The sequence below is a fragment of the Helianthus annuus genome, chromosome 9, assembly GCF_002127325.2.
Source record: "Helianthus annuus cultivar XRQ/B chromosome 9, HanXRQr2.0-SUNRISE, whole genome shotgun sequence".
NCBI classification, from domain to species: Eukaryota; Viridiplantae; Streptophyta; class Magnoliopsida; order Asterales; family Asteraceae; genus Helianthus; species Helianthus annuus.
Window position 1 is genome coordinate 81,754,896 of NC_035441.2, and position 13,865 is coordinate 81,768,760.

The following is a 13,865-nucleotide window of genomic DNA, read 5'->3' on the forward strand; positions in this document are numbered from 1 at the left end:
ATAATCATGTAGATATAACACAACCAAGAAAATGGTTTTGTTGGTTTGTTTCTCTGAATTAATATTTGTTATCATATTTCCAAGAAAATGGTTTTGTTGGTTAGTTTCTCTGAATTAATATTTGTTATCATATTTTATTATAAATATATTGCATTTAATTGATGGGTAGCATACCAAAACACCTTCCAACACTATAAATACTCTTCATGTGCTTCCCTGGAGGGATCAAATTCAAACAATAGTATTTCCTCTCGACATAATTTATACTTCTTAATTCAAGTATTCTGAAAAGGAAAAACAAGATGCAAAATGGTTCAACTCTTTCGACCACGATGGAGAGCGGGTACCTTCATAGCGAGGAGTTTGATGACGACGGCAGGATAAAACGAACCGGTAAGTTGATCTCGATCATAATGTATGTATGTATGTATGTTTTTGTTAGATCATTTTTAATTTGATTGTTGCTTGTTGGTTAATGAAGGGAGTTGGACAAATGCAACCGCACATATAATAACAGCAGTGATCGGGTCGGGAGTGTTGTCCTTAGCATGGTGTTTTGCTCAACTAGGCTGGCTCGCCGGATCCATCACCATCGTCTTGTTTTCGGTCATCACTTTGTATACCTCGCTCTTGTTGACGGAATGCTACCGGGATCCTGTCACCGGCGCCAGAAACTATACTTATATGGATGCAGTAAAATCCAATCTTGGTAAATCTCGATCTCTCTATTCTGTTCACACCTCTTTTAGCACTCTTCTAAATGTTATGCCAGTGTCCACTACTAGAACCCGCACCACTTAAAGGTTAGGAGACGAAAATTTACTACACCCCTTGATACCATAAGACTACAAACGGTTTGGTAACCAAAATAAAAAATGTTGAGAGATTTTTAACGACTTTTATTATATAATAAAATTACAAACACCCCTTGGTACCATAAGACTACAAGCGGTTTGGTAACCAAAATAAAAAATGTTGAGAGATTTTTAACGAGTTTTATTAAATAATAAAATTACAAAAAAAATTGTTGTGAGATTTTTAACGACTTTTATTAAATTATAAAATTACCTTTTGTAAAATAATTAAATAATATAATTAAATGTTATTACTAATTTATGCGATTGGCTTGAAATTAGTGCTTTGGTCGGTGCGGTCTTCAGCCAAAACATGAAATCAAACAGAAACACGAAAAACGTTAATACTTCCCACCTACCAACATTAACTGACTGTTGGTATGATATTTGGTCAAACAGTAAAAAATATAAAAACAAAAACATTTATGACAAATATAATTATCATATGATAATTAATTTATTTATAACTTAAGTTTACCAAAGAAATGCTTTAAACTTTTTAGTATGATATTGGTCAAACAGTAAAAAATATAAAAACAAAAACATTTATGACAAATATAATTATCATATGACAATAAATTTATTTATATTAACTTAAAAACTTAAGTTTACCAGAGAAATGCTTTAAACTTTATAAAGAATGATTTGTATAATTGTATGCAGTACTAACGGATACAATAAAAGAGAGAAAAATTAAATTATATGTTTACATGTACATGCATCAAATATAATCTCCCAAATCTCTACTTAAAATAGATCTGTGTATTAAATGGTCCTACATAACTTATTTTAAATGGAAAAAATGCACCAGCTATATTTAAGGGTATACGGGGTAGATGCGGGAAACAATGCTGGGAGGGTTTTTGCCACATGAAGGGTGCATCATCAACAAGGTTTTGCCGTGCGGTGAAGGATACGTGCGGTGAGTTGTTGGCACATGCGGTGAAGGTGTGGGAGAGGGGATAAAGGTGGGGCCCACTAGTATTCATGTGTGCCTTTTATTTTATTTATTTATTTTTTTAAATGGTTTGGATGAAATCACCCCTTGTGTTTTTGGGAAGAAGTGGTGTATGAGAAGGAAATCAACATTATACATAGGGGTGAGCAAGTTTAGGGGGTGAGCAAGTTTAGGTCCGGACTGAAAATAACCGAGAACCGAACCGAACCGAAAATATACCCAACCCGACCCGAACCCAAGTACCTAGGTATTTAGATCGGTTCCAATTTTTCATATAAAATCGGTTCGGGTCGGGTCGGTCATCGGTTCTTTTCATGGTGAAACCCGACTTGGACCTATAGACCGGAACCGACCCTATATTTAGGGTACTGAATCGGTTCTGTATTTTATATTTGATCGGTTCTCGAGTCGGGTAATGGTCGGGTAGGGTTGGGTTTTTTATTTTGCTCACCCCTAATTACACATTATAATTGGATGGGTGAAAATTTTCCCAATTTCATAAGAGGGACATCCCCTTCACCCTAATGATTTACGTGTCATATTAAACACAAGTATGTAACTTTATAGTGTACTTTTTTCTCTCTCCGTATTTCCGGTGAGCGTTACATAAAGGACATAGCTTTTTATAGTTAATTTACTCAAAACATGGTTGAGTAACAATAATGGCATATAAAAGAATATTATGATGTATTTTATTTATTAAGGTTGAGTAACAATAATGGCATTTAAAAGAATAATATGATTTGTTTTATTTATTAGTTTACCATTTAATTTTGATTTATTCACAAAAAGCTATACACACACTTTAGAATAATATGGTGTTTCTAATGCTTAAATGATTATAGTTTAGGATAAAGGTTTCGGGTCGTTGATGAATAATGATTAAAGTATCGCTGTTAAGCATAAAAACATCCTTAAAACAACTTTCAAACACCATGTTTACGTATGCAGGAACCCTTCAACACAAGTTTTGTAGCGTAGCTCAATGTGGTGTTCTCATAGGAATAACCATCGGATACACGACCACTACCGCAATGAGCATGGCGTAAGTCGACAACATCATCAACTTCTTGTAACATAACTTTTGTTTTCCCTGTTTTGATATCTTTAACCACCACTCATCAGCGCGGTAAAAAGATCCAACTGTTTTCATAAATACGGCCACGAAGCTGCTTGTCATGTGCCCAACAATCCGTTTATGGTCATTTTCGCCATCATTCAAATTCTCCTAAGCCAAGTCCCTAACTTCCATAAACTGACGCCACTCTCAGTCATTGCTGCTATCATGTCGTTCTCGTATTCATTTATTGGCATCGGGCTTTCAGTTTCCAAAATCATTGGTGAGGAAAAACGTGTCTTTGCTCGATTTTAGCGTTTAATAATCAGTTTATTTGAGAGCTTTTTATTGTGGCTACAGGTGAAGGAATTGGGAAGACGACTCTAACGGGGATACCGATCGGAAAGGACTTTACGGCGATGGAGAAAATGTGGAAAACACTCTCTGCTTTAGGGGATTTTGCTTTTTCCTATTCGTTTTGTTTCGTCCTCATTGAAATTCAGGTAAGACTTTAGTGTAATTGTGAGAATATAGGCGGATCGAGCGGGTCCTCATCGAAATTCAGGTAAGTCTTTTGTGTAATTGTGAGAATATGTGCGGATCAAGCGGGTCAGATAGTGAGCTAAAATGGATACATTCTGCAAGGGTGATGAAGATTCGGATTGGATTAACTTGAAACACTAATTGGTGTAAATAATTTACATTTTACCAAATAATTCATGTGAAATTTGATTTTAAAAAATGTGTTATTTCAATTATAATCTAAAATGTTTTTAAATAACATGATTATGAGCCATTTTAACATGTTTAATAATAGAACAGTTTTCTTTTTTTTAAATATAACCCAAATGACTTATTTATAGGTAAATGGGTCAAATGTGCTACCTCCGTTTTGAACAAAAATTGAAGTGTGTAACAAATGCAGGATACATTAAAATCGAGTCCACCTGAGAACAAACAAATGAAGAAGGCTACAGCCATCGGAATCTCAACATCGATTGTGTTTTATATGATGTGTGGGATGTTGGGATATGCGGCTTTTGGAAACGAAGCACCGGGAAATTTCTTGACCGGGTTCGGGTTTTATGACCCGTTTTGGCTGGTCGATCTCGCTAATATTTGCATCGTTGTTCATCTTCTTGGTGCATATCAGGTAAAGTAATACCATCAAGAAACCATGTCACCAATTGTAACTAGGGGTATCAATCGTGTCGGTTAAAATTTTCAACCCAAACCCATACACCCTGTGTAACCGGAACACGACTCATTTAACTCAAATGTATCAAACAAGTTGTAAGCGTGTTATACAGGTTGGTGAGTTGTGAAATATTGGTTGAACAAGTCACAAACTGAGGTTGGCGGATCAACCTGTTTAATTAAACGAGCTAAACAGTCTAACCCCGAACATGACCCTTTTGATTATGTTAAAATTTGCTTATTTTCATGTCGTGTCATGGCTCAATCCAAAATGGTAACTAAGCGAACCGTTTTCACAGGTATTAGCCCAACCAATTTATGGGTATGTAGAGAGCTGGAGCAAAGAGAAATGGCCACAAAATAAACTCATCTCAAAAGAGTTCTCATTGTGGGGATACGATATCAATATGTTGAGATTTGTTTGGAGAACAAGTTACGTGATAGTAATGACAATAATAGCAATGATATTCCCGTTCTTTAACGACTTTGTGGGATTACTTGGCGCATGCACGTTCTGGCCATTATCGGTTTATTTCCCATTAGAGATGTATATTTCACGAGCAAAGATCCGCAAGTACTCCTTCACTTGGATTTGGATGCAAATAGTTAGTCTAGTATGCTTTATTGTGTCACTAGTAGCTGCGATTGGGTCAACCCGTGGGCTCATCATTTCAGTCCAATTGTTCAAACCCTTTCAATCTGAATCTTAACAAACCCAAGTGGGTTCGGGTTTGGGTTCGGGTTAGGTTTAACTATTATAATGGAACTCCACTAGCAAGGGGACTTTTAACAAGTTGCTAGAGGTGACTTTCATTGGACAAGTAGGAATCTATATTTACAAATAAATGTCTTCTTTGTAAGATTTCTTGGTTACATTTACACAACTTTTGTGGAATTTGATAGAGAAACATTACTATGACAAGTATAGCTATTGATGTTATATGGAGTACCTTTAGTTTAGCCGTGGTGCGGTTTCTGAGATCCGTTGGTCTTCTAGAAGCGCATACGGATCGACATACTGGGGTAGGTATACCTGTCTTGTGGTAGCATCATGCACAAACTTTGGTCCAAAGTACTGAAATTAGAGCATTGTTAAAGCACTAAAAAATCAAAATGGATCGAACTGGTTTAACATAAAAAAAACTACTTAATACTTGTATTAGTATCTCCCACATTAAATATTTACAAAACAAGAAAAGGCTGACCCATATGTCCCATTGCACCCAAACCCAACCACTTCCCCACCTCTAATACTTTCATCTTTTTCTTTGGAAGAAAGTTAGATTGTTATCCAACATGCGAGCTAGTTTCGTTGCACATTTATATAACTGTTATCCCAAATATGACTATAGAAAAGCATTACAAAACACAAACGCAATCAAGATTTCTTTACTAGTGACTATATATTACAGTCATTGACCATCACATACTAGTTAACAAAACAAAACCTTAGTATGAAAGATCAAGAAAACTTACAAGGTAAACAGCAGAGAAGGACGCCAACGTTACAAGGATAAGCGGCCAAAATGCCAAGAAGTACGTTCCTCCGAGGGTTAGCAAGACTTTAGCGCGTGGAATTAAACCCTGACATATATAACGCAAAGAGTAATTAACATCTCTTTATATTAACAAAAAAAGATTGCATGAAAATTGAGGAAAAGCATGTTTTAAACCTCAAGGCCCTCACTGTTCAAGGACATAGATCGCTCCCTTTGATTAGATAGGGCTTTCTCAAAATCTGCTGATACAGAGTTTCTATTTGAAAAACCGCCATCTTCTTCTGTGTATGTAATATTCTCGTCTTTTAAGGAGCTCCAACTTTCCTCTAATAATGAAGTGGGAGTCATGCCCCGTCGCTTTAGTTCTTTCATAAACAAAGATTCGGTAGGTTCTTCACCTGTGACGGTAAATAATATATATTAGAAAACTATGTTCGACTTGGATATGTTAAGACTAAAACAATGGGCAGGTGAAGAACCATAGAATGGTATTACTATTTACAGAAGTGTTCATGAAATTTTCAACCAAATAAAAACAACCACTCGCTTAGGATGATCCAATCCATGTACTTCCATTGTCATCAACTCACATAAAAAATTACTGAAGGATGGGTTTTCGCGGAATCAATCAATCAATCGTACCCAGTAAATCCCACAAATAGCAAAGCTATTGGTAGGGTCTAGGGAGGGTGAGATGTAGGCACACATTACCTCTATCCCTAAGGATAGAGAGGTTGCTTCCAGAGAGACCCTTGACACCAAAGACATAGTATATAGTAGAAAAGAGAGAAACTACACATATCTTTAAAAATAGCAATACTAAATAACAAAAGAAGTGGTGGATAGGTAACATATACGAAAAACACAATCAATGCAAAATCTGCCTAGGCCATAAAGAAACGCTGAACATCTGCCCCAATGCTCAGACCTAATGAATCTACTCCTAAAAGTCCTTAACCTTAATCCTACATCTCCATAGACCCCTATCCTGGACCATGTCCTCAGAGAGGTGTAACTCTAGCAAATCTTTCCTAATCCGCTCATCGCAAGTCAACTTGGACCTACCTCGACTCCTCCCTTCCACAGTTAAGCCTTCTACTGCTCTAACTGGTGCTGTTAACTGCCTCCTCTTCACATGCCCAAACCATCTCAATCTTCCCTCCTTTATCTTATATGAAATATTAGCTACTCCTAACCTTTCCCTAAAATCCTCATTTCTTATCCGGTCTAACCTTGTATGCCCACACATCCACCTTAACATTCTCATTTCTGCTACCTCCATCTTGCGCGCTTGTGCTTTCTTAATTGACCAACAGTCTGTCCCATACAACATAGTAGGTCTAATCGCAAGCCTATAAAATTTCCCCTTTAATTTAGTTGGGAACCTTTTGTCGCACAAAACCCTAGTGGCTGCTCTCCACATACACCAACCGGCCTGGATGCGATGTGCTACATCGCATCTATCTCCCCATCCCTTTGTACAAACGATCCTAAATACTTGAACTTAGTAACCTGCGGAACCCCTTGACCGCCAATAGTAATTTGAGTATTGTCGCCATCGCCGGCACCACTAAAATTACAATAAAGGTATTGCGGTTCACCACTGAACCGCAATGCAATTACGAAAAAGAAAAAAAGAGAGACAGGTACAGGTTAATTTTTGAAGTAAGATCAGGTTCTGTTCTGGCCAAATACTTGCATTCTACTTCCATATTGTTTTTATATCTCATTCTAGTAAACTACCTTAATTATAACTAGCTTTTATGGAACAGTTCGTTAATTTGTTATGGTGTGGTTCTATGGATAATACAGATTCTTATTACAAGAGCATAAAGGCAAAATCAAAATGGAGTAGTAATTGAGGAGGTTCAGATGTGTGGTTCTACTTCTATCAATGATCTATACAATCTAAAAGGGTATATAATAATGTACTGCTTGGTCACCTAAAACCCGTAATAGCTCCTACTCTGGTAAACATAAATCAACTTCAATGAGAAAAGTACAGTTGCTAGTTGCTACAACTGGATCTGAATGTGAGTTTTGATGCTCAGAACCCACAGATGGCCTAAAAAAGACTAGGGCCTGAGAAGTGAAGGGTACAAAAGACCTGGAGGCAGGCTCATGTGGTTCCCTCCCTGGCGGTGTGGCCTGCCACTATAATCCTCCAAATAGCAGAACCAAAACCCCTGAAGCTTGGAAAAACACTATCAATATGGGATCAAGGTTGGTTACTACAACCGGACTAGTCGCCTTCTCATTGGGGGTGTCTCAGTTTGTTATAAATGCTACAATTTGATAGACGCCACACACAACACGCTCTATAACCTTTGCTAATGAAGGCCCACGTCCTTACCTTATAAAGACAAGCAATGCATATAAAAGTTAGGTGCTAGCAGCCCCAAATAGGAATTCTGAAAACCGTTTTTTATTACAATGGAAACCATGTAAGCCCTCTTACATGTTTTCTTTCTATTTCAGAATCTAATCAATCAAATACTCTACAACTTCAAGGACAAAGTACAATTTCCAAGCAAAATTCATTGAAAATTACTTCAAATCATATCACTCTACAAACTTACAACTTTATATCAACTACAGGCCCGCATTGTTCATTTATCTTGTCAAGTTAATCGTGTGCTTCTATTCTTTCTGAAGAACAACTTAACTACAGACTTACATACACATACACCGCCATTAAAATGAATGCTTAGTTATTCGAAAAATGAAGGGCCTTGCAAAATCTCACTCAGTTTCATGATGCTTAAAATGATCTTTGTATAAGGTACTGTACCTTTCAGTGTAACAGGGAGACCATCACATATTCACATGTAACAGTCCTACTGATGCCCTACTCCGTCAAACACCATATCTAAAATAATCATAAACCCCCTAAGGGGGTGTTTGGGGTTGAGTTTTGAAAGAGATTTTTAAATTATTAAGTTTTGAAATCGTAAATAATCAGTTTTGAGTGTTTGGCCAAAAAATAAAAAAGTTTTGAGTGTTTGGCCAAAAAATAAAAAGTTTTGGGGTTGAGTTTTGCGTTTAGAAAGTTACAAAACACGGTTTTCCAAAAGCAGCTTCCCCCCTACTGCAACAAAACGCAGTTTTCCAAAAATTGATTATTTGCATTTAGAAAAGGATTTCACTTGTTTATTTTCCAAAAATATATATTTGCCAAACACTCAAATAGTTGATTATCTGATTATTGTGATATCAAGCAACATAATCAAATCCAAACACTATCTTTCAATATCACGTTTTGTTAGAGTTAATTATCTGATTCTGATTATTCAAAACGCATAATCTATTTTCAAAACTCAACCCCAAACACCCTCTAAGTCTCAATAGACTGAAAATTCATTATGCCATAGGAGTTCCAAAACAAAAGAAACACATTACAACAAATTAAATACTTACACTACACTTGTTTATTTGAATCAAACAGTTGATTTGAAGCGAATAATCACTCAAATATACATGAATTCCAAAAGAAACACACTACACTCGCTAATCCAAATCACGCAGTCAATCTAAACCATATAATCACACGAATTCCAAAAGCAAAACGCTACAACAAACTAAATCCTCACACTATGCTCGCTAATTCAAATCACGCGGTTAATTTAAACCATATAACTACTACATTAATACACACGAATTCCAAAAGCAACAAACTAAATCAAATCACGCGGTTAATTTAAACAATATAATCACACAAATTCCAAAATCAATACACTACACTTATTAATTACAATCATTGGGTTCAATTCCACCAAATAATCACAATAACATACACGAAAACCATAACTATACCTTTAATTTCATTATCATCGGTATCCTGACCCTTGCACGACACCACAAACCTTCTGTTAACCGCCACTTTTGACCTAATTCTTCTGCTATCGTAACAAATTAACCGTTCGTTCCTACGAGACGATGATTGGAGAGCTGAAAACGGATATAAACCGGATTTCAATATCTGATACGAAGCCATAAACGATTAATTTGTTAGGGTTTGTATGAATGAGGAGTTCAAAGTATAAGTTGAGAGTGAGAGAGATAGGAAGATGGAAGCAAGTGGTGGCAGTGAAGCGACGGGATTTGTCGTAACAGGAATCTGGCGTATGTTAAGTTATTTTGGTAGTTGGGGGCTGTTGTACGCCATGTGTGTTGGATGTTTCTAGAATTAGGCCATATCCGTAGTCATAAAGCCCCTTATGGGGCGTTATGCGACACGTGTCGTGTTACGTCACACAGGGGCTTTATGGGGTGTTATATCACTTGAGCCCGTAGTCATAACACCCCTATCCATCATTACCTAATTATTAATTTTCAATTTTATTAATTAATTATAAAAAACCTTGCTTAAATTTGATTGGTCCAAATTTTGAAAGATTCCCCTATAACCGCGCGATAATTATACCGCCTCCCCCAAATTTCTGAAACATGGCGCCCCTAGTTTTGGTGTGCGGGGGGTTATGGCGGCGCTATGGGTCATACCGCCCTCACATGCCGCCCCATTACGTATGGGCTTAGATAGCTTCCGTTGATTTAAGATTTCCCGAGAACAAAATTTATTAATTATTCTTGTCCTCATGATTTTTCTTTTTTAACGGACTAAATTGCTAAAATTGTCTCCGGCGTTTGTTTACATTTCTAGATCCATTCAAAAAAGGTTTTTTCTTTTTTTTCTTATAGGAACCACTGAGATTTCAAAAAAGTTGTTAAATCTATCTAAAATGGCTAATACTCTTAACAATACTAAGTTGATACAAGGGTAATTTAGTCATTCTTTTAATTTAGAGTAAACTTCCGTTTTGCTATCTGTGGTTTGGTCACTTTAACAATTTTGCTCCAAACCTTTAAAAATAGTCATTTTACTCCCTGATGTTTTGGTTTTTTTGCCAGTTTGCTCCCCGCCTCTAACTCCATCCAAATTGTTTGGTTTTCCATTTTGCTCCCCGCAGGGAGCAAACTGGCAACAAAACCAAAACATCAGAGAGTAAAATGACTATTTTTAAAGGTTTGGGGCAAAACCGTTAAAGTGACCAAACCACAAGGAGCAAAACAGAAGTTTACTCTTTAATTTACCCTTTTTTTTAACAGGTTATTAAACGTCAGGGACGATTTTAGCAATTTACTCTTAGATTTTTATTTTTTTATCACATAAATTTAAAGGATTCCTTTCTTTTCTCCCTTCTATTCTGGTATTTACATTTGATTTGATTTTGTATATTATGTTTGTTGGTTATAATTTATTTTTATTTAGGAGGATTGGTAAAATATAAACAATAAACCTTAGTTAAGGAGTTCTTTCTGTCTTTTCCCTTCTTTTCGAGGTATTCACATTTGATTTTATTTTAATTTTAAGTTTGTCGGTTTATAATTTTTTTTATTTAGGAGGATTGGTAAATTATAAATACCATATCTTTTCGAAGTATTCTCATTTGATTTGATTTTTTATTTTAAGTTTGTTGGTTTCTAATTTATTTTATTTAGAAGGATTGGCAAAATATAGATATGATACGTTAGTTGATTTAAAAAGTGCATATATAGCATAGGTAAAGCCATCAAAGTCAAATTTTCCTATTGTTTCTTTAAATTAAGTTTAATTAATTAATTTATACATTTTTTCATTAGTTTTTTTATCGATGTAAAAAAATGTCTTAATGCCTGGTTATTTGTGTTTCTTTTCTATTTGATGATATATTTGGTTATAAATTCGTTCGACTTTATGATTTATATAAAAAACCAAGGAAGAAACAAACCGTTTTGATTCTGTGATTGGATTATATTTGATCACACATTCCCATTTACCAGGTTATTACATACCATTGGTTCCTTTAAGAAAAAAACCAGTTAAAAAGGGTAAATTAAATAAATTAAAATAATGGCTAAATTACCTCTCCATCAACTTAGTATTATTAAAGTATTAGTTATTTTGGATGGATTTAGCAACTTTTTTGAAACCTCAGTGATTCATTTGAGAAAAAAATCTTTTTTGGATGGATCTAGCAAATGTGAACAAACGTCATGGACGGTTTTAGCAATTTACTCTTTTTAACGGGAACAAATCAATCCCGATATTTTTGGAACACCTACCCGTCCGTAGGTACGACGGTAAAATTACCTGTAAAACCCGTTTTACTCAAGGATCAAACCCAGGTTTCCCTGGTTCTCCTATCATTGTCCACTAGTGTCTCACTCTTTTTTGCACCAAATAGGAGTCGAACTTGAGTCTTCACATAAGAACTCAAATCCTCCTACCAGTTGAGCTAGAAATCATTGACTCTTATCCTCATGATTAACGCTAGTTATTCATCACTTGTGGTGTAGTAGTTGGAAAGACTTGAGTTCTTACGGGAGACCTAAGTTCAATCCTTACTAGTACCACATTTGGTTCGAGTTCTTCGAAACCCTAGGTCAAGAGTTCGAGCCCGAGTCACCCCGGGTTTTAGTCTATTATGTGTTCGCCAGAGAGATTCCCACCGTTAGCCAAACTCTAACGCCAACGTGAGCTCGGTTAATACAACATAGTCTGACCAGAGTGGGGTTAGGGCCCTCTGTTTAGGAAGGTGTGAGATCTCTCTCACAACAAGTTAAAGATTATCACCGTTCAAAAAAATTATTAACACTGTTTTTTTTTTCTACAGACTTACAGGCATTCACGCTCTATCCTTCTCATATATGTAGGTATATTCTGTATATTGTATGGAGTGGTTGTGAGTAATGTTTAAAAACTAGTTTAAAGCGGGCAGTAAAACTGGTTGAACCGTCTAGCATTAATTGTCTCGGCATGGTTGCGCCCGGGATAAATAGGGATCCGATATAGTCTTCTAACCACCGGCACATCCGGTAATACCGATTCATATCGGCCTACCGATTTAAGCCTGTCAAATCCCAAGGTAACGGAAGTGAGGTCCGTCACCTGAGATCCATCGATGTTCGCGGCTCACGGGAATTAACTTACAAAAAAGCATATCGTTAGCCTCGTCAGGAGAGCCGGGAGGATCTATGACCAAGCTCCAGCATGAGAATAAGTCTCATGCCTTGGATTAAAGTTTCTAATAAATGAGAGTAATAAATTGGTCAGAATGTTGTGGTTGAGATCTCGGAATTGAGTGCGGGAATTCAATGTATCTCGAGAGCTTTTTCTCAGTCCTGTGTGGGGTATTGTTTATAACCTACCTCTTTGTGATCATTTCTCCTACTTATATAAAAGGAACTCTTTACTCGAGATGGCATATCTCTAGTCAATAATCACTGGGTCCTTTCCCGGGCAACAAGAATGTATGGGTATATTCAAAACCTTGTTCCCTTTGCAGGATCCCTTGAGATCAATCCAATTAATGTATATTTTTCTTCACAAGTACACAGTTCATCTTTTACAGGCTTGAGCCGAAATCATCATCAGCGCCCTTCGGAGCATTAGATGTAGACAAGTGAGCACATTGCACGTCGTGTTGCCAGAATAGTAACCTGATACCTTGGTCATGGGCGGGAAAGTAAGTTCCTTTGACCAAGTTCTTTTTCTCAAATGTCAAATAGCAGAGAAGTTGTACTGGGCCCAATCATTCCCAAACGACACCCCTCACTTTCTCTTAGTATACCCCAAATGATATCCCTCACCTAGCCCAAACAACAATGGCCCAATTTTCCCAAACGACAAACATCACACTTCAACTGATGTCTCACGTCGTTTGGTAGTAAACCAAACGAAATCACACCTGTGACAAACGACATCACCTTCCACCTCCCAACTTCTCCAAAACGCGACTCAAGTAACCGAACCACCTTCAAATCTTCTAATTCATGACTTTTTGGCTTCTTTACTACCTTATTCAATTGGGTCTTGATGGTAGGACTTATTACAAACTTAATGGTACTTAAACATCTCTTAATTTATACAATTAAAAGCTAAGTTAAGTCACAATTTTTCACTTTCTTGAACACTAAAACTCTTTACGAAAATTCAACCATTACAGAGCATAACACTAAAAGCAAACAACACAACCCACCTGCATATTATACGAATCCTCACTCCTAAAACTTGCAAATTCTCAACATTGATTGTGTTTAACAAATGCAGGATACATTAAAATTTTATAAATAATACTTTGTTCATTTGGTGTGTGTACATGTTAAGGTGTAATCATTTGGGGCGAAATCGGTGGGGTTAGGTGGTTTGGTCATGGAGACCAGCGTAGGAGTTTGATCGTTTAAACAGTTTCTTTTAATAATCGTTACTTTGTATTAAAATTTTTAAAACAATAAAGATAGTTCATAAACATACATATACA

The 13,865-nt window shown here is 36.3% G+C and overlaps 2 protein-coding genes across 2 annotated transcripts; one reads left to right on the forward strand and one right to left on the reverse strand.

The window, feature by feature from the left end:
• Positions 1–213: 213 nt before the first annotated feature.
• LOC110912943 (amino acid permease 6) lies at positions 214–4,928 on the forward strand. Its single transcript, XM_022157784.1, has 7 exons — positions 214–393; positions 482–709; positions 2,764–2,857; positions 2,938–3,152; positions 3,230–3,372; positions 3,795–4,022; positions 4,366–4,928. The coding sequence occupies exons 1-7, from the start codon at positions 303–305 to the stop codon at positions 4,774–4,776; spliced, it is 1,410 nt and encodes a 469-aa protein (XP_022013476.1). The 5' UTR covers positions 214–302; the 3' UTR covers positions 4,777–4,928.
• LOC110912944 lies at positions 4,814–9,700 on the reverse strand. Its single transcript, XM_022157785.2, has 4 exons — positions 9,379–9,700; positions 5,740–5,963; positions 5,543–5,650; positions 4,814–5,141 (listed from the first exon to the last, which is right to left on the reverse strand). Exons 1-4 carry the CDS (start codon positions 9,557–9,559, stop codon positions 5,019–5,021), a joined length of 636 nt encoding a protein of 211 aa, XP_022013477.1. The 5' UTR covers positions 9,560–9,700; the 3' UTR covers positions 4,814–5,018.
• Between the last annotated feature and the right edge of the window lie 4,165 nt (positions 9,701–13,865).

Coding starts and splice junctions, on each gene's coding strand:
- LOC110912943 (XM_022157784.1), top strand. CDS start 303: ATGCAAAATGGTTCAACTCTTTCGACCACGATGGAGAGCGGGTACCTT. Junction 3,153..3,229: donor TTCAGTTTCCAAAATCATTG/GTGAGGAAAAAC, acceptor TTGTGGCTACAG/GTGAAGGAATTGGGAAGACG. Junction 3,373..3,794: donor TCGTCCTCATTGAAATTCAG/GTAAGACTTTAG, acceptor TAACAAATGCAG/GATACATTAAAATCGAGTCC.
- LOC110912944 (XM_022157785.2), bottom strand. CDS start 9,559: ATGGCTTCGTATCAGATATTGAAATCCGGTTTATATCCGTTTTCAGCT. Junction 5,964..9,378: donor CGATGATAATGAAATTAAAG/GTATAGTTATGG, acceptor TTACCGTCACAG/GTGAAGAACCTACCGAATCT. Junction 5,142..5,542: donor CCTTCTCTGCTGTTTACCTT/GTAAGTTTTCTT, acceptor CTCTAATTTCAG/TACTTTGGACCAAAGTTTGT.